Here is a 23,238-nt window from a genome sequence, read left to right on the forward strand (position 1 = left end):
AGCTAGTTCTTTAATAGCCACATAAAAGCCCCCCCCGGTCTTGGCGTTTATCCCATGTTCTCAGTTGCGTAGTTTGTGACACGTTTTCTCTGTACGTCTCAAAGATTCCTCAAAAATACCCTCAACGTTTGCCCCACTTTTACTCTAGTTGTCTACTTCTAATTGAATATGCCCCTGAGAGCTTTCCCTGTCTCTCTAATGATAAATTACGACGAAAATCTCAGATTTACACCGTTTCTCAGATTCCTGAATATGGATCTCAAACGTTTGCCAATGTTGCCCATTTCCGCTCTATTCATTGACCAAATAGTGGTGGGAAATACACTCAGCTTTTACCTCCAATCAACAACTGCTATAAAATCCCTCTCATTTTCCACTTTCCTCTCTATAATTTGCATAAATGGATCCAAAATCCCTCAGATTTCCACCCTTTCTCTTTCATTTCTGAACACTGATCACAAATCTCAGGTTTCCCTCTTACGATGTCATGATCAAATGTCAATTAAAAATCCTCTTGAATTAGGGGCTCTTCCCCATGTCTCTAAATCCCAGCAACTTGTCCTTCCTTGGGGGGAACCTGTCACCCTGAGTCCTTCTCCATCCTGGTTGGGAAATTAACCCCCCTGCAACAATGATCATCTTTCCCTCTCCTTTGAGAATCATTTGTTCCCTCCTTTCTCTCTGTTAAAAATGTTTGCTGATAAAAGAGACTAGCCATATACTCAATACCCATCAAAGCCAGGGGCCTCCCCCTGTTTGGGGGATGGGTGGTTCCCAGTTGGTAACAGGAGAGTTGGCTGGACCCTTTTCTTTTCTCCAGCTGGCACGGGATGAGGAGGTTCCTCTGAGTGCAGCGTGGTCCAGAAGTATCCCAAACCCCATGACAAAGGGTCTCCGTGAGGGGGGGCTTCCCGCAGTGCAAAGCTGTAGCCAACTCTGGCGTGGATCCACGGTGGCCATTATTTGCGAGTGACAGAGTATGGAAATGTCTTACTTATTTTGGCCCTCCATGGCTTCCCTTCTCCTGTTAAAGAGGCGTCCCCCCGGGCTCCCTCTGCCTGTGTGACTGGCCAGCAGGGGGTGGTGATAACTTTCTATCCACTTGTCAGACACTGTGAGGGAACACTGTTGCTCGGGGGGGGGCAGGTGTCTGTGTGGGGAGATTGCAGCGGGAGCTGAAGGGGCATTGTGGTAGGGTGAGGCCTCTGGGTGGCTGGGCAGGGGGGACCCTAGTCAGGTTGGTGGGTTCTGGAGGGTTTGGGGTTTCGGGGAGTAGTTCTGATGTGCCCAGCCCTAAGGCTATGGGTCCTGGAGGTGGGTATGGCTGGGGGCCTGTTGGCTGCAGACCAGTGGGGGTGGGTGTCTCTTGGGCAGGTGGGGCAGGGGATTAGACACTGCCTGGTGCTGTGCCAGGGGCTCTGTCTGGGATTGCCCAGCTGGCTCCTGGGACCATTGCCATGCCCAGTGCAGAGAGCTGTGGTGGGGCGGTCCCTGGTGCAGAGTGAGGAGTCCTCCTGTAAAGCGTCAGGGGGTCCTGCTGAGAGGAGGAGGGGGTCCCAGGCAAATGGCCTGGCAGATCCTGGTGGAGGGCAGGTGGGGGTCCTAGGCAGACAATGGGGAAATCCCAGGCAGGCAGTGAAGGACTATAAAATGACTCTACAGTAACAGCCCCCCACCCCATTTCTCCTGCCATCTGCAGGAGCAAATCCAGCCATGGGGGAGCAAACAACCCAGGAATGAGAGTTTCTGAGCAGACAGGCATGGAGAGGGCACAGGGAAAAGGAGAGAGAGAGACTGACAGGGTCCGTGGGATAAGAGTTTTGAAAGAGATTTCCAGCTCCCTCATCTGCCCAGACAGATGTATTACTGCACTGTGGGGAGAATCACTTTCCTGTGGACGAGACAAGGATCAGAGAGAGGAAAACCCAGTTCCTGACTCCATGTCCCTCCTGCTGGGGTGTGGCTGTCATGGGGTCAGTGTCAGAGGGAATCCTCGAAAGGGACTCCTTTGGTTCTGCTTTTTTCTGGGATTGCGTTCAGAGACTTTGTTTTGGGATGCGGGAGGGAGAAAGGAGGTTAAAAGTGTGTCTGTGGGCCTAGCCTGGCAGGAGGGCCCAGGTCTCTGCTGTAATCCAGAGATTGAGCATTTTCTCAGAACGGCAGAATCTCGGATCTCGCTCTGCAGGGAAAGAGCCCGGGGGAAGCGTGATGTGAAATGAACTAATGCCCGTTCCTAAACTTCTGCAACAGCCCTTCTTGCCCGGCCAGGTTGCAGAAAGACGCTCATGTTTCTTTCCGGTTCATCCCGTCCTCCCATGGGACAAGGCAGCGACATGGCTGCAGAGGAGCCAGCTCAGGTAGGGATTATTGTGGGGGGTTCTGATCTGTTCCTGCAGGAGGGAGAGGGACAGGAAATACACGGGAGAGGGGAAGGTTTGCACCACCGTCTGGTTTGGAGGTTGGAGTGGGGCAGGAAATGCACAGGGTGGAGAAAGGGAGGAGGCCAGGGGGTGGCAGACCTGCTGGGAGTTGTTTAATAAGTGGCCTAGATTCTAGGAAGAGACCCATGAGGTTCGGAGGTGGAAATGCTCCAATCTGGTGAACAGAAAATAACCTACCTAGATGGGGCTGGGAAAAAGGACCAGACTCGTAGTGCTGGAGCCTGACCCAACTAACCAGCGGGTGCCTTGAAATACGAAGGGGGAAGCCACCAGTCAGGCTTAGGGGAGATTCCCCTGCTTCATATCCAGCTCTAGAAGTGGCTAAGTCATTATGCAAGGTAACCTATTTCCCCTTGTTTTTTCCTGCCCCCCATCCCCCCGACGTTCTTGTTAAACCCTGGATTTGTGCTGGAAATGGGCCACCTTGATTATCATACACATTGTAAGGAGAGTGATCACTTTAGATAAGCTATTACCAGCAGGAGAGTGGGGTGGGAGGAGGTATTTTTTTCATGATTTGTGTGTATATAAAAAGCTCTTCTACACTTTCCACAGTTTGCATCGGATGAAGTGAGCTGTAGCTCACGAAAGCTTATGCTCAAATAAATTGGATAGTCTCTAAGGTGCCACAAGTCCTCCTTTTCTTTTCACAAGGAGGAGGGTGTTGGGCTTCCTACAAGAGATCTCTCCCTAGACCCTGCTCGGGGCAGCATCTCCGGTATCAGTCTGTGGCTAGTAGGTGTGTGATGGATCTGCTGGGAGAGAGGAGGGGTGTCTCTTCGCCCCCTCACCCTGGTATTTCCTGGGTGCTCTGAGTGGGGTGGGGGTGGGACTCTGTTGGCTGCGGTCCACCCAGAGTTTCCGTTTGATTGTCTCCTCTCCCCCACGAATAGTGGGGCTGTGAGTGGGGCAGCAGGTCCTGAGTGTGGGGCTCTGGCTCTTTCAGGGGCCGGTGACCTTCGAGGAGGTAGCTGTGTATTTCACCAGGGAAGAGTGGGCTCTGCTGGACCCCGCTCAGAGAGCCCTCTACAGAGACGTCATGCAGGAGACCTATGAGAATGTGACCTCGCTGGGTAAGGGTTCCTGTCCCCTTGGTTCTTGGAAGGGGAACTGAAGAGATGAGGTTCACGCCACCCCCACAATGCCACCTCTACTCTGTCCTGTTCCAGCATCACCCCAGCATGCCAGTGACACACACACGACCAGCGACCCTCCCCTGCTGCTGAACGCTGTGGGAAGAGAGCACAGGAGCAGAATCGCACAGTGTCAAATATCTCCTGTTTGCACAAGTAAAACGGGGGGTTAGGTCCAGCATAACGAACAGAAGCTTCCTACCGCTGGCCTTCTCTCAAACCCTGAGCCTTTCCACCCAGACCAGAATGTGCTTGGCGTGTAAGAAGCAGGCTGCTGGGGTCAGATGGGCTGGTCCAGGGTTACTGATCACACAGACCTTGAATGCTGGCTGGGGGAATCCAGACAAGGGAGCTCCAGCAGCAGAACATTGAAACTCAGCCAGGATTACAGATGACACAACTCCTCACTGCTCCGGATTGCCCCGTGCATGGGACAATGGCCTCGGTTGCTGGTGAAAATCCTTGAGACCTGGAGAGTTGCTCCCCCATCCGCATGTGCACTAGCCACAATCTACCTTCTCTGCAGACTTGGTTTTTTGAGTCCCTCATTCCTGAAGTCACATGACCCCGATTCTTATTTTTCACATTCTGCTTTTCTAGACTATTTAGAGTCTGTTGCTTCTGAATGATAGTTTCTAATTTCCCAGTGTTCTCCACACCCAGGGATTTTCCTACTCCCTCCCATTGCACTGGACTCACTAGGTTCCCTGGTATTTCAGAATGGCCACACTGGGACAGACCAAAGGTCCATCTAGCCCAGTGTCCTGTCTTCCAACAGTGACCAGCGCCTGGTGTCCCAGAGGGAATGAACAGAACAGGGAATCATGAAGTGATTCATCTCCTGTCACCCATTCACAGCTTATGACAAACAGAAGTTAGGGACACCATCCCTGCCCATCCTGGCTAATAACCATTCACGGACCTGTCCTCAATAGATTTCTCATGGTGTTTTTTGTTTTTTTTTTTGTAACCCTATTATAATCTTGTCCTTCACAATGTCCTCTGGCAAGGAGTTCCCCAGGTTGACTGTGCATTGTGTGAAGAAATACTTCCTTTTGTTTCTTATAAACCTGCTGCCTATTAATTTGATTGGGTGATTCCTAGTCCTTGTGTTCTGAGAAGGAGTAAATGACACGTCCTTATTTACTTTCTCCACGGCAGTTTTGATTTTATAGACCTCTCTCATATCCCCCCTTTGTCTCTTTTCCAAGCTGAATAGTCCCAGTCTTTTTAATCTTTCCCCGTACAGAAGAGTTTCATACCTGTAATCATTTGGGTTGCCCTTTTCTGAACCTTTTCCAATTCCAATATATCTTTTTTTGAGATGGGGCAACCACATCTGCAGGCAGTATTCGAGATGTGGGTGTACCATGGGTTTATACAGAGGCGATAGGATATTTTCTGTCTTCTTATCTATCCATTTCAGAATGATTCCCAACATTCTCTTTGCTTTTTGCCTGCCGTGGCACACTGTGTTGATGTTTTCAGAAAACTGTGCCCAGTGACTCCAAGATCCCTCTGTTGAGTGGAAACAGCTCATTTAGAGCCCATCATTTTATATGTGTAGTTGGGATTTTGTTTTTCAATGGGCTGCAATATGGTGCTATCCTGACACCTAGTCCTGCTGAGATCCTGCATTCAGTGATATCCCTGCCCTTCCTGTTCCCGTTCTCATAAAAGAAGAAGAGCATCCAAATGCGTGTTTACCTTCATTCCCTCAGCGGTCCTCATGGGAATCCCTGATCGGTTCCAAAGTGCATTAAAACCTTTCTTAAAGGGTTACCTCTTGGTGGTTATCAGGTCCTGTGAGTTTGTAGCCCAGAAAGACCCCCCTCAGTCAGCTCAAACTCAGCTGTTTATCCCCCAAAAGTCTGTCGTCTTCAGTCTCCTGAATGAGGGGAAATCCGTCACTACCCCTTTCTGCGTTGGGTAAAGCTTCAAAAGGTGGAGCTCTGCATAACCAGCCTTGAGATCTGGCATTCATCACCCCGTAGCGATACCAGCTTGCACAGGAAACCCATCCCGCAGCCCTTCCTGGTATCATGTGGCGCATCTCGGCATCATAGTCTGTGAAGAATTCATGCTTTCAAGGGCTGGCTTAGATTTACAGATAACAGTCATAATTAGGGCAAGAGTTTGCAGGCAATGAAAAGAGAGTAATTGACAAACGTGAGCAATATTTAATCCTTTAAAGCCTGAAAGTGCCTTGGGGGGAGGGGACAGGAGCCGGCTGTGTGGGGGCGGTGGGGCTCAGATACTGGGCATTGAGAGCCTAGAGCCAGCTGTGCGCTGGAGAGACGGGGCATGAACCAGCTGTGTGCAGGGAGATGAGCAGGGGAGAGGTGCTGTGGACACGGCCGCGAGCAGCTGTGAGTGCCGTCCTCTCTGCAGCATGATGAGAGAGCCTGGCGTCCCACTGCCGATCCCAGACTTGTATGAGGAGGGAAGAAATTGGCAGCAAGTCTCAACCGCAGCCAGCCTGTGCCCTGGGGAGGAGACGGGTGTCTCCAGGGAGAAATCTGGGGGATTGTGACCCTGCATGCCCCACCCACCCTCTGATCAGCAATTCCGGATATTAACGGTGATTCCAGAAACAAAGAGTAATTTTGGGAAAAAATGCAGTCCTAGCGACAATTTCCGGAAAACACTGGCCCTGGTTGGAACATTAAATCCGATAGTCTCAAGATCTAGGCCTGTGTTGATTAGATCTGTCACTCTGCCTTCACGGAGTTCACTCTGCTGGTGGGTTCTACCCCTTCCCCCATTCTGTGTCTGCCTTGTCTATTTAGATTGTAACTTCTTCAGGACACGGGCCATCAACGCTTCTCGGTTTGTACTGTGCCAAGCAAAATGAGGACCCACTGTTAGTTGGCCCTTAGGCAGTAAGGTAATGAATATGATTTATAATAATCATCTCCTGGCACTTTGAGCCAAGGAAGCCGGCCTTGGGACGTTACTACTTAAAAGTGAGCTGGGTTTAAAAGCATGGAATATTCTTTGTGACAAGTATCCCACAAATTCCACTGACCTCCCTTGTTTTCTTTGCCTTGAGCAGGGTTTCCAGTTTCCAGAACTGATGTGATCTCGCAGCTGGAACGAGGGGAGGAGTCGTGCGTCCCAGACCTTCATGGTTCTGAGAAAAAAGTGCTCCCGAGAGCTGCCTGCATAGGTGAGGCATTGGTTAAACCAACCCCAAAACTGTCGGTGAATACAGGAAACATTTGGGATGCCCTACAAAGACCTTGTGAGCTCTCCAAGTTCAGGATTGTTCCCTGCAGATGTGGAATCGTTAGGCAGAGGTCACTCATGGCTTCCCACCTATCCTGACTGACAACTGGCAGCAGGTCCCTCCCCAATCTCGCTGTCCCCTGAGATTTCTTCTGAGATACGGACCCAGAACTGATCCCTTCCTTTCTCTCCTCTGGGGAAGGTTGAAGGGAAAATCAGCTCCTGATAGGTTTGATCTGTCCTGTACATGTTTTCGTTCCTTCATCCCTTTTTCCATTCTTCTCTCTGAGATTTCCTTTCTCTCTGGCGCAGGCAGAGACTTACGTCTGGATTCTCTCGGTCTCCCGTCAGGTGTTGGGATGGTGAGTGAAAACGAGGAGGAACCCCAGCAGGAAGACGCTGAGCGAGTAGAAGCCCATGGGATGTTGTCAGGAAGGTCCAAAGGGAATGATTCTGGGAGCTGTGCACGCCCAGAAAAAACAAAAGCCTGTGAGAGTCAGCAGAGGCCAGAGGAAAACTTCGGTAGCCAGTCAGACCTTATTACACGTGAGAGAATGAACTTGGAAGGAACACGCTACACATGCCTCGAGTGTGGGAAAAGCTTCAAAGGGAGCTCGGACCTTCTCACACATCAGAGAATCCACACGGGTGAGAAACCTTACGCATGCTGTGTGTGTGGGAAATGCTTCAAGCAGAGCTCGCATCTCATTGCACATAAGAGAATCCACACGGGTGAGAAACCTTATGGATGCCCTGAGTGTGGGAAACACTTCAAGCAGAGCTCACACCTTATTACACATCGGAAAATCCACACGGGTGAGAAACCTTACGGGTGCCCTGAGTGTGGGAAACACTTCATTGACAGTTCATCCCTCCTCTCACATCAGCGAATCCACACAGGGGAGAGGCCCTACACATGCTCTGAGTGCGGGAAAAGCTTCAGTCAGAGCTCTACCCTAATCACACATCAGAGAACGCACACAGGAGAGACCCCCTACATGTGCTCTGAGTGCGGGAAAAGCTTTAATCGGAGCTCTGTACTGACCACACATAGAAGAATCCACACAGGTGAGAAGCCTTATGGATGCTCTGAGTGTGGGAAACGCTTCAATCGGAGCTCATACCTTATCATACATCGGCGAATCCATATGGGTGAGAAACCTTATGGATGCCGTGAGTGTGGCAAACACTTCAATCAAAGCTCAGCCCTTACCACACATCAGAGAACGCACACCGGTGAGAGGCCCTACATATGCTCTGAGTGCGGGAAACGCTTCAATCGGAGCTCAACCCTTATTAGACATCAGAAAATCCACATGGGAGTGATCTGTAACAAATGCCTTGACTAGGGCTGGCCAAAGGTATTTTTTTCTTTTAAATCACATTTGCTAATTCCCACTTAGTGATCTGTGCCCCATCTTCACCGTGGTTACTCAGCTCCCCCAGATGAGTTGCCTGCTTCTGCTTTTTGCAGCTCACCCTTCTTTGGGGTCAGTCCTGTGATGTTTTCTATCAACTCCTTTCCTTTTGAGTCGAAGGAGCGTGTGTCCCTCCAGCCAGGAATGTTCATCAGCTCCAGGTGGGGGAGAGAGGTTTGTTCCCAACAAGCTACACTGAGGCAAAAACTACCCGTGCCATACATCCACTAGGACTGTACATGGCGTTGGCTGCTCAAGTTAGTGATCTTGGTGTTAAAAGACAATTACAGTTGTCGTGCAGATGCAGCCGAGGTGCAGTGGTTGGCATTAGCTTTCCCCTTGACCTGACCTAAACTCCATCACATGTCCTAGTCTAAACAAACCCTGAGCATCACAGTTATACTGTTCCCCCATTTAAAAACAATTGTTAGTCATCAAGTTCCCCCACCAGGAACATATTGTTTCATTCCCAGTTGTCACAGTTCATCAGAGCGCTGTTGCTTCAGGTTTTCCTGAAGGCAGATATTTTTACTTCCGTTTTCCTCCCTTAAAATATATTGAAGTATAACAAAGAGCAGGAATAGGGAAGGGAGAGGGAAAAATGTCTTTTCCCCTCTGTAACAACAGAAGAACATAGGGTAAATCAGAGGGATTCTCCATCGCCATCCCAATCCCCCTGTTCTTCAATTGATAAGGTCATTATTTCCCGAAGGGGCTGGGAAGAGGATTCTCTAGTAAATGATTTGGAACTAAGCAAAAGACCCATTCATTTGCCTCCCAAAGCAGTTGTGGCCCATGCCCTGCAGGAGGTTGCTCCTGAAGATCTTCCCTTCCTAATCAGGTGCATGTTGCCTCTTATTTGGGAAATGCAATCCCTTCCTAGGTAGAGATGGGAAAAATGGAAGTGACATTTCTGTTCAGCTCACTCCTGGGAGATGCTGTAAATGTGTAGGAAATGACATCCATGAGGAATGTGATAGAGCTGCAGAAAGACACCCATTTTGAGTAGATACCTGACATTTGGTGTCTTAGAGGGATTCTAAGCCGCACCTGAATTTAGTCCCTTATTTAAATCTGTTGCACCAGATTAAAGAAACAAAAGGGCATATTTGGGGGAGTTCTACCTCAGTATCGCTACTGGTATGTCGTGTGGTTGGTGAAGAATTCTACGCCAGAGCCGTGTAAAATTGCTACAACTAAGGTCAAAGATTTGAGAAGAACTCAGGTAGAAATGAGAGGTACGAGTGGTTGATTTTCACCCCAGAGATGGACGCTATGGTGACCTGTGGCCAAGGTAAACTGTTTTTAGAATTGCTCACACTTCTAAAGGATGCCATGATGAAACTGGGAACAACTGTCTTTCACCATTTGGATCCCAAGTTTCCTGAAGCACAGAGAGAAACAGCTGATTCCTTCAGAGCCATGCCATGCCTATGGGTCCCAAACTGGCTGCCTTGCTGGACAAGAAGCACTTCTGTGTTGGTTAAATGATGGTAGCCAATGAGGGAATGTAACAGATTCCAAGTTCAGACTGCAGGATACATGAATGCTGAGTCCAGAGTCTGTGGTTTGGTCTCTTAGTTTTGCTCTTGAGTCTAATGCATGTGTCTCACTGTTCCGCCTCCTGCTACTCTGAAAGATTAGAAAGTGTGAAAGTAGAGCACAGGTGGTTTTTCTCATGATGCAGCCTTCCCACGTAGTGTGAGACCCCTTCCACCCACACTTCTGGGAGAAGACCCAGGGAGAAATGAACCCTCAGAAATGGAAGGCTCCTAGGTTATGGGAGAATGTGATTTCACACAGAGCTCACTGGGTGAAAATGGGAATAAAGAGAAAACTGCCCTAAAGGTTTATAGTTTGTAATCTTTGAAGAAATTGTTACCAGCAACAAGGAAATTGCACATGAAGTTTATTAGTGTAAGGTAAGAGGCTGATTCTGTGATCACTTTCAGTGTTACAGTATAATTCAGGTTTTCTTCTAGCCCCCTCCTACAAAATAGCAAATGGTGGCTAATCCTGCAATAAAAACCTGACTCCAAAGGAATCAGGTTTGGGGGAAAATGTGAGAGAAATAGCATGTACGAGAATAGAGACCCAGTATAGACTGGAATGATTTCTGTTTCAAATGGAATTTATTTGGTAAATTTTAAAATAAATCTTCTGTTGGGAGGAAAACTACTTGAGAGAAGATGTGGAACCTTTTCCCCAGTGAGAGGGAAAGAGCCAGAGAGTTCCCCAGGGCTCTTGTTCGCAAAGCAAAGATGTCACATTAGGCAGGAGATGTCAAGATCTACAATGGTGATGGGCGAGTGATGGGAGCTTTTCTGGGTGGTTGTTGTTTGGTTGTTTTTTTTCATGTAATTTTTGTTTTGTTTTTGCAACTAGTTCTTTTTATAGCTGCTGAGCCCCCTTGTCCTTTTGAGCACAGCTCTTTAACCCTCAGGCCTGGCTCTGGAAACCTCAGAACCGGCTTTGCGGTTTTTTTTTCATGTTTGCTATCTTTGGAGTTCGCACATCCACACGACATGCGGTTCACAGCAACGGATACTTTGAGAAACCTGCTGGGTGAAGCAGGCCTTTTCCAAACTGACATTGGCCCAAATTCTGCCTCAATTCAGCTGGATTGGGACACGTCTGTGTCAAAGGAGTGGTTCACACCTGATTTGCCCAGAGACCTCAGAGGAGGGGTAGTTAGATATAGGATAAGTAGGAATCGACAACAATTAAGTTAAATATAAAGGTGAAAGACCCTCACCTTGCAGGTCAACAAGCCTGTTCTCTTCTTTCCCTCCAATGCATCTGACACTGGTCGCTCTCAGGTAGCACACTGGGCTTGACGGACCACTGGTCTGACCCAGTCTATGACCTGTCGTGCGTTCTTATGGAAGTCCTCTGCGGGCTTGTCTACACGGGCAAGTTTCTGCACAGGAAAGCAGGTTTCTGCGGTGTAACTCCCGAGGTGCGCACTCAGATTTCGTGATGCATGATAGGAAGGGGCCATGACAGGGACACACTGCCGTGCGGGGTCAAAATGAAGGAGCTGTGACATGCCTACCACAAGGTGCAGGAGGCAAACTGCTGCTCCATATTGGGGGCTAACTAACCCCAGCATCACGGCAAGAATCTACCTAGCAGCTGGAGAAAAAATATGAATGAGAGTCAAAGACACCTCCACGTGGCCTGTCTCTTCCCCAATCTCAACACCTGGAAGATTGTCTGGAAGACTCAGAATTTGAACTGCAGAGATTGGTCTCAGGCTGAGAGGGAATTCAGTCTGTGTATTAAGAACTCAACATGGCCTGGAGCAACCAGTGAGTGAGAAAAGCTGTTTGATCCAATTCTTGCTTAGTATATTCAAATTAGAGTTTAGACTGGGAGTCTGTTTTCATTTGTTATGTAACCACTTTTGACCTCTGTGACCAATACTTATACTCAGTTAAAATCTAACTTTCTGGAGTTAATAAACTTATTTTACTATTTTATACTTACTCCTGAGTTTGTCCAAAGTGCTTGGGAAAGTTGCTCACATGACAAAGGCTGGTGCATGTCCCCTTTATTTTTGATGAAGTGGCGAACTAATTAATGAGCTTACACTTTTCAAGAGAAGGACTGAGATGATCGCATTCTGACCTTTTACTGACACTTCTTTAATAACTAAAAAAAAAGAACAGGAGGACTTGTGGCACCTTAGAGGCTAACCGATTTATTTGAGCACTGTCCAGTTTTGGGCCCCACACTTCAAGAAGGATGTGGATAAATTGGAGAGAGTCCAGCAAAGGGCAACAAAAATGATTAGGGGACTGGAACACATGAGTTATGAGGAGAGGCTGAGGGAACTGGGATTGTTTAGTCTACGGAAGAGAAGAATGAAGGGGGATTTGATAGCTGCTTTTAACTACCTGAAAGGTGGATCCAAAGAGGATGGATCTAGACTATTCTCAGTGATAGCAGATGACAGGACAAGGAGGAATGGTCTCAAGTTGCAGTGGGGGAGATTTAGGTTGGATATTAGGAAAAACCTTTTCACTAGGAGGGTGGTGAAACACTGGAATGCATTACCTAGGGAAGTGGTGGAATCCCCTTTCTTAGAAGTTTCTAAGGACAGGCTTGACAAAGCCCTGGCTGGGATGATTTAGTTGGGGTTGGTCCTGCTTTGGGCAGGGGGTAGGACTAGATTCCTCCTGAGGACCCTTCCAACCCTGATCTTCTATGATTCGATGACCCTCCTCCAGGAGTGACAGAGCCTGGCATGTGCTGGAAGAAGCGGGGAGCTCTGGTGCCCACGGACCTGTCCTGGCAGCTTTCTCAGCAGCAAAGAAATCAATTCTCCCTGCCCCTGAGCAACCCACCCACAGCTAATGGCAGCATTGGTGGGGGGTCCCAAGCTTTGCACCAACGTCCACATTTCAGACCTTCCTCTCATGGCACTTTCCATGTGAATTAGGACAAGCAAGCTGGGGAAGCTCCATGGGGTAATAGAAACCAGGGCTGCAGGGAAGGTTTGAACTCACAACCCCAGCAATATTGCCCTTTGCACTAACCACTTGCACCCCTGCAGGGGCTCCTTGGACAGCGCTGGGAAGTCGGCCGTGATCCGTCTCTGTGGTTCGCACCTTTGCCTGGCAATTGAAAGGCTGCCGGTTCAAACCTCACTCAAGGTGTGGCTTTCCAGCAATGAGACTCCAGTCCATTTTAACAGGAAGAAAATCTCCTCTATTCTGGTTTAGCCCCATTTGACTCCTTCTGCCCGTCTTCTTCCTCCCCCATCGGTCCCTTTCCTTCCCCATTGGGGCCATGCAGAGGGGAGCCCCAGTCAGTCTCTGTCACCGAGAGGCTGTATCCCATAAGGGGAGGGAGGGGTCGCTGTAAAGCATTGATAATGGGTGGGGGAGGGGTGTGCGTGGTTAGGGGGAGAAAGTCTGGAGAACTAACAGTGGGGCCCAGAGAGATTCCCCCACAGACTGGGGAGATCCCCTGCTGCCCACCATCACCCAGCTCTGGGAAGAACAACTTGGGATTGCTTGGGGAACCCACCTTTAAAAACACAAGTGTTCCATGCTAGTTACATTTGAATAAGACCAAAGCCGCCTCAAACCCAGTGTCACAGTCACTGGGACGACTTTGTCCTGACATTTTACCGGCTGCAGCCACAAAGCGAGTCAAATTACGGCTCCCGTTCGGCGTCAAGGCTCACAGACGAACCCAGAGGCTTTTCCTTCCTCAGGTTCTGCCGTCATTTCAGTGCTGGCCTGTTCCGAGATTCATCGTTGTGCAAAGCAGCGTCAGGCCCTGAAACTGGACGAGCCCAGAGCAGAGGCTGCCTTCATTTAACCCTCCAAAAACCAACCCGCCGAAACGTGGATTAGCACCCATGCTCCTCCAGCCGCAGGGGAGGCGCCTCATCTGGGCCCCTGGTGCCCATGCTCCAGCAACGTAAGACCACGGGGGCCTGGCTCCACCCAAGACCGGGGGCCGGTGTCTCCCCCAGCCCCACCTGCTGCCCCCGGGCAATTTAAAAGGGCCCGGAAACCCCCACCGCCATCACCGGCAGCACAAGGGGGCTAAGGCGGCTTCCTGCTCACCCTCTCTCCGTGTAACCCTTCTGCCCGTCAGAGTTGGCAGCAACAAGGACCGGGTTCAATATCTAGGGGATCCATTCCAATAACACAATGCAAACCGGCTCGAGCCCCCACCCAGTGACCTGGGACAAATATGTACCACCCCCGCTGGGCGCCTCCCACAGGCAATCCTTCCCCTCTCGCAAGCACATAGTCTGAGTGTAGCAAAAAGCCTTTTAATAACAGAGAGAAACAATGTAGCATTATGTTGGGGAAACAGCACCAACAGGACTCATAACACAACCCACGAGCAAAAAAAAAACCCACCCCAAGCAAATTGGGGCATGCCCTTTCCCTTTGGTTCTTGAGTCCAGCAACCCCAAATCACCCAAAGTCCCAAAAGTCCAATGACCCAAAAGTCTCTGTCCCTGGTCAGGGCAGCCCCAAAGTTCAAAAGTTTCTCTGCAGAGCTTTACCTCCCAACCTGGGTGGAGATGGGGGCGGGGGTAAAAGGCACCTTACATGATCTGAAGCTGACCGTCCCACAGCTCCATAGGCCTCCACTCCACCAGCCGCCCCACGAACGGCTTTGCTCAGCTCCGCTCCGCAGCCCACCAGCAGCTCCCGCCGTCCCACGAACTGCTCCACCAGCCTGTCCACGAGGCACTCCAGCCGTCCCGCAAACTTCTCCACAATAGATCTTCAGGCTCCCCCACTACTTAACACAACGCTCAGTGATTTCGGCTCTTACTCAGTTCAGCTCTTTGGTGAAGTCAGCTCGTAGTATAGGAGCCTCAGTGATGGTGCATCATTAGCCCGAAGCGAGCTCAGCAGCTTGTAATTAGACTCCTAACGAAATCAAAATTAGCTCTGAGATTTCACAGTGAAGAAAAAAGGAAGAGCTATTAGCATATAAGACCATCACCAAGGGACCCATGGCACCAAGTATTAATACTTACCCCCAACCTCTCTCAATTCACAGCGTTTTGGAACCCATGACCCTTGCCTAGCGAGTGCTACTTAGTTGATGGTGAGTCCCTCCATCATAACAAAAGGCCAAGTACAGTTCCCAGCACAGTTCCCATAATCAGGGTAATAACAATTTATTCTTCCTGCCCCAATAACAGAGACACTGGGGATCCCACAGCAGCCAAAGTGAGCATTTGGGCAGCTATGGCCTCGTTCTAGGCGGGGTGGGTGTGCCTATGCAAATGAGATCGGCCCCTGAAGTTCTTTTCCACAACTTGCCAGACCTCACCACCAGATGTCAGGGTGAGGCTCACCCTGACACTGCTTACACTCCGTGTGGCCTGCCAGTCTCGGAAGCGGCTGGCGCGTCCCTGCAGCCCCGGGGATGGGGGGATCTCCACACGCTGCCCCCGCCCCGAGGGCCGACTCTGCCATCTGTGGCAATGGGAGCTGCTGGGGTGGTGTCCGTGGGCAGCGATGGGCAGAGACCCCCCACCTAGGAGCTGCTGCCAGAGGGGGGTGTGGGTCGCTTTTGGGAGATCCCTGAGGTAAGAGCTGCACCCTCATTCTCTCCCGCACCCCAAGCCCCAGCCCAGACCCCAACCCCCTGCACCCAAACTCCCTCCCAGAGTCCACCCCCTGCACTCCCTCCTCCACCCTATCCCCATGCCCTAGCCCAGAGCCCACACCCCACACCCAAACTCCCTCCCAGAGCCTGCGCCCGCACCCCCTCCTGCACCCCAACCCCCAACCCCAACCCAGATCCTGCACCCAAAGTTCCTCCCACAGGCCTCCCCCCACACCTGCTCTCGCACCCCAACCCTCTTCCCCAGTCCAGAGCCCACCCCCTGCACCCAACTCCCTCCCAGAGCCCGACCTGCACCCTCTCCTGCACCCCAACCCCCTCCCCCAGCCCAGAGCGCACACCTGAACTCCCTCCCAGAACCTGGCCACCCCACCCATTCCTGCACCCAATGCCCTGCCCCAGCCAAGACCCCACACCTGCACCCAAACTGCCTCCCAGAGCCTGTACCCCTCACCCCCTCCCACACCCTAACCCCCTGCCCCAGCCCAGAGCCCACACCACACATCCAATTCACTCCCAGAGCCTGCCCCCACACCTGCTCCTGCACCCCAACCCCCTGCCCCAGCCCAGACCCCGCACCCTTCATTCCCTCCTGCACCCCAACACCCTGCCGCAAACCACAGCCCACACCCAAACTCCCTCCCAGAGCCCAACCCCTTTCCCTCTCCCTCCCATACCCAAACTCCCAGAGCCTTAGGCAGATGTGGGGGGAGGTGGACGGGGAGGCAGGACTTGGTCCCATTCTGGAAACCACCAAAAATTGTAGAAACCTGCCGCCCCTGTCCAGCCCAACCTTCTGCGGGTGCCCCTCAGGCCCCACCCGTGCAGGGTTTGAAGCTTGCATTGCTTAAATTCCAGGATGCTGGGGGACTTCAGCTCCCCTTTGTCCAGCGGGAACCTTCAGCCCACTCCCAACCAGATTCTTGTCCATGGGGTGACTGTCGGGGGGCTGGGCCCCTCTTTGTCTTTTCTCTCTGGGACAGGCCAGGGTACCTAGATCTGGGGTATCTGAGCACCCAGGACCTTCTATGGAGATGCCCTTCTCCTTCCCCTTCTGTGGTCCCATCTGTCATTGACTCCAGCCTGTTTTCTATCCATCATCAGCACCATCCCAAGCCAGCTGCACCCGCCTCAAAAAGACAGTGTCCCCTGATGGGTGTAAATCATAGAATCATAGAATATCCTCATTTACACATTTCTTTGGCAGTCATGACAGGAGACAAAGGGTTTCTATTCCCAACTTGAAGGCAAGGAGTGCATTAGGGGCAACTCCAAGGGAAAGACTATTGATGGAGATCTCAATCTAAATTCTACACGAGTTTTGTTATCTTCCCTTTTGGTTCTATCCCTGGAAATTCCCCCAGACTAGTCTGCTGAAAGATAAAATCATCTAAATCTGCCTCCAAAGAACCTGACCGGCTGAAGCAGGAGGAGACCTGAGAGACGGCCACTTTCAAATCAAAAGGGAACGCTGAGACCTGCCTGTTGCCACACCCGCCCCCACCCGTCCCCAGGAGAAGGAGGCACCGACCTGTCGTGTGCGATCTAATGAGCAGGGAAAGAATCTGGGAATTACCTTCTGTAAAAACTCATCGTTTTGTTCCTCAAACACCTGTGGAAATAGCTGATTCAAGAAGTTGTTGACAGAGGGATGGTCCGCGTCTCTCAGCAGCTCCTTGGGTCACCAGCCGTTGTCAACCAAGCCAGTTGGCAGACTGACGGCAGGGCAAGAATGCTGACGCCCAACACTCTTTGCTGTTGGCCTCCGTGACATCACAATCAGCTTGTGCATAAACACACACAGACCCCACCCAGAGAGACACACCCCCACTGAGCAACTCCCCACTCTCCCTCCCAGCACTTCCTGCCCACCCCAGAACAGCTGTTTCATGGAATTGAGGATGCTCCGGCAGGGTCGGTTCGGGGCGGGGACATGGCACACTTGGGGCACTGCATGGGATTCTTCTCTCCTCAGTGCAGGGCTCAGCACTTGTCCTTGCTGAACCTCATCAGATTTCTTTTGGCCCAATCCTATAATTGGTCTGGGTCACTCTGAACCCTATCGCGACCCTCTAGCGTATCTCCCTCTCCCCCCAGCTTAGTGTCATCTGCGAACTTGCTGAGGGTGCAATCCATCCCATCCTCCAGATCATGCACGAAGATGGTGAAGAAAACCGGCCCCCAGAGTGACCCGTGGGGAAGCGGGGGAGGGGGTGGAGGAGAGGAGGCAGACGGTGAGTGGCAGGGACCCCACAGAGGGGGGTGCAGTGGAGGAGAGGGGGAAATCATCCAGGCAGCGGTGGGCAGTGTGGGCTGGGAGAAGGGGTGAGGCAGATACAGGAAGAGATGGAGCACAGGCGGGGCACTGGGGCCCAGGCACCTGGGGTCTGGTCATCGTTGGCACCAGGAGAGGAGAGAGACAGAGACAGAATGTGTGTGTTGGCCAACGTACTGGAGGAGAGACAGAGAAAAACATGGTAGGATAGCAAGCAACTCACCTCCTGGAGTCATCTGTGATGAAGCAGGACTTCATGTTTCCTCTGAATCGTGTGGGGGTGCCTCAGTTTCCCGTATGCAGTTCTTAAGGATCTAGGGGGTGGGGTAAGGGTGTATGATCGTTGCAGAGCTCTGGAGGGCAGGTGTGTGCAGGGGTCTGGACACAGAGAATGGCCGACACCCTCTTTCCTGGCACCTGATGCCCTGGGCCCTTCCCCCCTGCGAGGTGAGAGCTAAAGGGTTGGAGAACAAAGGAATCGGGTGCCCTCCTGGCCGGGGACAGGGACAAAGCCCAGAGGAGGAGGGGCTGGGGGGAGTTTCAGTTGGGGGCTGGCTGGAGACATGGAGTGAAGGGCAGACGGGGTTGTCTGGCTCACTGCCCCCCCCCCCCCAAATGGACCCGGCTGAGGGGTCCTGTTCTCTGCATCTACAAGCTCTGTGTTAGACCATGTCCCTGTCGTCTAATAAACCTCTGTTTTCCTGGCTGGCTGAGAGTCCCGTCTGACTGCGGAGTTGGGGGGCAGGACCCTCTGCCCCCCCAGGACCCCGCCTGGGCGGACTGGCTGTGGGAAGCGCAGGGAGGGGCAGAGGAGGCTGAAGGCTCCGAGGTCAGAGCCAGGAAGGTGGAGCCGGGGGAGCTGTGTGTCCTGCAGACAGGCTGCTCCCCGAGAGGAGACTTCCCCAGAGTCCTGCCTGGCTTCCTGGGGAGCAGTCCCAGAGCATCGCCCGGGGACCCCGGGACATCCTCCTCCTCGATGAAACCTTCTGCCGTGTGACGTGTTGTGTGTGTCGTGTTGTGTGTGTCGTGTGACGTGTTGTGTGTGTGACTTGTGTGTCGTTTTGTGTGTGTGAGATGTGTTTATGTGTGCGTGTTGTGGTCCATGTTGAGTGTGTGTGTGCCATGTTGTATGCTGTGTTGTGTGCGTGTGACGGTGTGTGCTGTGTTGTGTGCCGTTTTGTGTGCATGTTGTGTGTGTCGGTGTCATGTGTTGTGTGAGATTTTTGTGTCTCGTGTTGTGTGCCGTTTTGTGTGTCGTGTGTCATGCTGTTCTGTGTGTGTGTCATGTGTGTGGGTGTGTGATATTTTGTGAGCTATGTTTTGTGCATCGTGTTGTGTGTGTGTGTGTCACGTGTGCCGTTTTGTGTGTCATGTGAGGTGTTGTGTGTCGTATTGTGTGTGGGTGTCTGTGTCATGTGTGATTTCTGTGTCATGTCTGCCGTTTTGTGCCTCGTCTCGTGTGTGTGTGTGTGTATGTGTCGGTGTCGTGTATTGTGTGTGATTTTTGTGTGTCGTGTTGTGTGCTGTTTTGTGTGTCATTTTATTTGTGTGTCATGTTGTTTGTGTGTGTCGGTGTCCTGTGTTGTGTGTGTGTGAGAGACGTGTTTCTGTATGTGTGACGTGTTCTCTCTGTGTGTGTCGGTGTCGCGTTGTGTGTGTGTGTGTGAGTGTCGTCTGTCGTGTTTTGTGTGTGTGATGTTTTGTGTTTGTTGTGTGTGTTGTCTTGGGTGGCCACACAGGGTAAGGCACAAAGCATTCCCCTCATGGAGAAACAGTGACACAACGTGGCCACTCAGGAGTAACACACAAACAATCCCCCCCCAGAGCAACAGTGATGTGTGTGGCCAATTCAGGTCATGCACAAACCATTTCCCTCCTGGACCAACAGTGACACCGGGTGGCCACTTGGAGTAATGCAGAAAGCATTTCCTCACGGAGCAATGGGGACACTGTGTGGCCAATTCAGGTATTGCACAAATCATTTCCCTCCTGGCCCAACAGTGACAGTGGGTGGCTAAACCAGGTATAGCACAAATCATTTCCCTCATGGAGCAAGAGTGACACCGGGCGGCCCCTTGGAGTAACACACAAATCATTTCCTCCCGGAGCACCCGTTGCACAAACTGAGTTTAATAATAATAATAAACAACAAATAGTTTCACTAGAAAAGGCAGATTTTCAGTGATTATAAGGGATAGCAAACAGAAGAAGGCAGATGGCTAAGCAAATACAAATACACACACGTACTAAGCCTAAGATCTTAAAGAGACTGGATTCAAGAAGTCATTTCCCATCCTAAATGTCTTTTGGCAACTTGAAGAGTTTCTGTAGCTTAGACTTCCCGTTGTTTCTCTTTACAGACTAGACTCCTGTCTTAGTCTGGACTCCCCCCTTCTCATTCCCTTTGTCTCTTCAGGTACTTTCTGCAGCCTTTCTACTGCCCTGCATGATTTTCGTCCGCTCCGACGTCTCCCGAGACCTCACCTGTGGGAATGCACACCTACCCGTGTCCTACCAAGGGAGACGGCACCAGGAGAGCAGAGGGGAGAGAGCGAGTTGGCGAACACACGAGAAGACGGCGAGTGCGGACGAGGAACTGGCAGCGCCGACCTGGCAGCCGGGTCTGCAGCGGGCAGAGAGCGGAGGCCTGGTTCCGCCTCCTTGGAAAGAGGCCCAAGCGGCTCAGGCCCCTCCTGCCGCGTTCCCCTCCGGCGAGAGCTCCGGCACCATTCCTCGCCAGAGCTGCTGCGAGAGCCGAGCCGGAGCCCTCGCTCCACAGCGCTCGACGGGGGCTGGGAATCTCGCCCTCGGCCCTGCCGCCCTCTTCCCTCCCGCCCACACCGGCCCCACGCGCTGCCCAGAGACCGAGTTCCCCCGACCGTCCCCGCTCCGCTCTCGCCCCCGCGGGGGGTCGTCTCCGGGGTGTGATTTCGGTGTCGTGTCCTCTGCCGTCTTGTGTGTCGTGTGACGTGTCGGTGTCGCGTGTGATTTCGGTGTCGTGTCCTCTGCCGTCTTGTGTGTGTGTGACGTGTCGTATGTCGTGTCGTGGGCGTGTGAGATGTCGTGTGTCAGCGGGTGTCGGCGACTGTGTGTGTGTGGGTGTGGGCGTATGTTGTGTGTGTGTGGGCGTGTGTGGGTGTCTGTGAGAGACGTTGTGTGTTTGTGTGAGACGTCGTGTGTGAGATGTCATGTGTTGGCTGTGTGTGTGTGTGAGAGGCCGTGTGTTGTGTGTGTGTCAGTCGTCATGTGTGGTGTGTGTCGGTGTTGTGTGTGCGTGAGACGTTGTGTGTCATGTGTGTGTGTCAGTGTCGTGTGTGAGAGACGTTGTATGTCGGCATGTGAGAGACATTGTGTGTGTCCGCGTGTGTGCGACATCATGTGTCGTGTGTGTGTGTGGGGGCGTGTGTTGTGTGTGTGTGTTGGCGTGTGTGAGAGACGTGTTTGTGTGTGTGAGATATTGTGTGTCATGTGGTGTCGTGTGTGTGTGTGAGATGTGGTTGTGTGTGTGTTGTCTTGAGTGTTTTGTTGGTGTGTGTCGTGTTGTGCGCGCGTGAGACGTGTTATGCGTGTGCAATGTGCAGTGTTCGCCTGACGTGCTGTTTATGTGCGACGCGCACTGTGTTGTGTGTGCGACGTGTGACGTCCTGTCTACAACGTGCGGCAGGCTGTGTGCGATGTGTTGTGAGTATAACATGAAACGTGGGGTCTACAACTTGCGATGTGTGATGCACGAGCAACACTCGACGTGCTGTGTGCTACGTGTTGTGCGTGTGACATGTAAAGTACGACATCTTGTGTGTGACGTGCGACGTGCTGTGTGTTTCATGTGCAATGTGTCAGTGTCGTGTGTGTGTGTCTCAGTGTCGTGTGCCATTTTGTGTCGTGTGTCGTGTTGTCTGCGTTGTGTCTGTGACATGTAGAGTTTGCGTGCGTGTGACGTGTTGTGCGTGTGCATGTGCGTGGTGCGACCTGTGCGTGACGTGATACGTGCGACATGCAACAAACTGTGGGTCCGACGTTGTGTGTGTGCGATGTACGTGCAACGTGCTGTGTGTCATTGAGTGTGTGAGTGTGACATGTTGTGGGTCGTGTTGTGTTGAGCGTGTGTGTGTGTGAGACATGTTGTGGGTCATGTGTGTGATGCTTTCCATGTCGTGTTGTGTGTGTGTCCGTGTCGAGTGTTACTTTGTGTGTCGCGTTGTGTGCTGTTTTGTGTCATCGTGTGTGTGTGTGACGTGTGTGCGTCCGCGCGTTCGCCGTATTGTGCGTGTCCGTGTGGGAAGTGCGAAGTGGGATGGGTCAACTTGCCACCCCCTTCCCCAACACTTTAGCCCCCTGTCGTAAACATGACCCTCCCCCCTCCCCAGGGTGCTCCTGACACTAAAACGACCTAAAAGACCCCCGACTTATCACTATTGGCTGCACCCCATTGCCACCCGCACTTCTATGCTGCTGCTGGCCAAACCCTCCCCCCAAAATCTAAACCCCACCCCCTACCCGGAACCCAACTGGAACCCTAACCCCATAACCTGCCCCCCAACTCGAAACCCCTGAACCAAAACTGTAGCCCAACCCTCATCCCAACCCGAACCTCCAGCTCTGAACCCAGCCCCCCGAAGCCTGACACCGCTTTAAGCCAGAGCCCAGTTCCCCATTCCCACCCTGGGCAACAACAGTGCAAACCACACCCTCCTGCCCCCCGCCCAGGGATCCTGCTTCTTACCACCCCTTCTTTGGAAATGAACCTTTTCTTCACTTGCATCCCACACACCTTCATTCTCCTTTGAGGGGTTATTTAGTGACAGGGGTCTACACAAGGCAACTCTTTGCTATCACAGCGTAACAGGACACAGAGACGTGAAAACAGTGCAAACAACATTCCGCGAGTTTTCAGGAGGTTTAAACACACAATACAGTTGAACATTGAACAGTCGCTTTGATCTCTACTAACACACACATCCGTTGGCCTGAATACACTCTGACACAAGCTGCTCTTTCAGCGTCACGCCTTGCACAAACATTACTGCAACAGCGTGTAGGGCAGCGTGACCCCCGGGGGTCTGTGAGCTGGTTTCAGGGCGTCCGCAGGACCCCGCAGCTTTGCCTCCCCGCCTGTTCCACCCACCGCCTGTGCTTCCCCGGAGGGATCTCCAGACTGTCAATGCTGCCCGGAGCTTCCCTTCCCTGCCAGGCCTGAGCAACCAGCGCTTGTAACCAGGCCACTCACAGCCTCCCCGCGGGGAGCGTATGGACACAAACCGGCTGGAGAGCAGTTAGGGCAGGAATCCCTGGAGACTCGGGGAGCATCTTCAGCGGATGAGGGTGACACACCCCACAGGAGCTGAATTTCCCACTTGGGTCTAAGTCGTGCCGTGTGGATGGGGCAGCACGGTTGGGAGGCTCTGTTTGCTGCGGTGGATCCACTGGGGGTTGATGTCGTGGGGGTCGAGTGAAGACCCACTAAATTGTCAGCAGAGCGCTCTCCGGTTGCCGTTGGGACTGCGCCGGGAACGGCAGGAGGAAGGGAAGTCGACCGAAGAGCGTCTCCCGTCGACCCAGCCCAGTGTAGACACAGCAGTAAGTCGACCGAAGCGACGTCAAATCCAGCTCTGTTATTCACACAGCTGGAG

The 23,238-nt window shown here is 52.1% G+C and overlaps 1 protein-coding gene across 1 annotated transcript in view; it reads left to right on the forward strand.

The window, feature by feature from the left end:
- Nucleotides 1–8,151, forward strand: part of LOC144930024 (uncharacterized) — a 262,214-nt gene extending 254,063 nt beyond the window's left edge. Inside the window, 1 exon segment of the mRNA XM_078851061.1 lies at nt 7,370–8,151. Within this exon segment, the coding sequence (XP_078707187.1) occupies nt 7,370–8,151 (782 nt within the window).
- Nucleotides 8,152–23,238: the final 15,087 nt, after the last annotated feature.

This window comes from Lepidochelys kempii, unplaced genomic scaffold (genome assembly GCF_965140285.1).
Source record: "Lepidochelys kempii isolate rLepKem1 unplaced genomic scaffold, rLepKem1.hap1 scaffold_29, whole genome shotgun sequence".
In the NCBI taxonomy this organism is placed as follows: Eukaryota; Metazoa; Chordata; order Testudines; family Cheloniidae; genus Lepidochelys; species Lepidochelys kempii.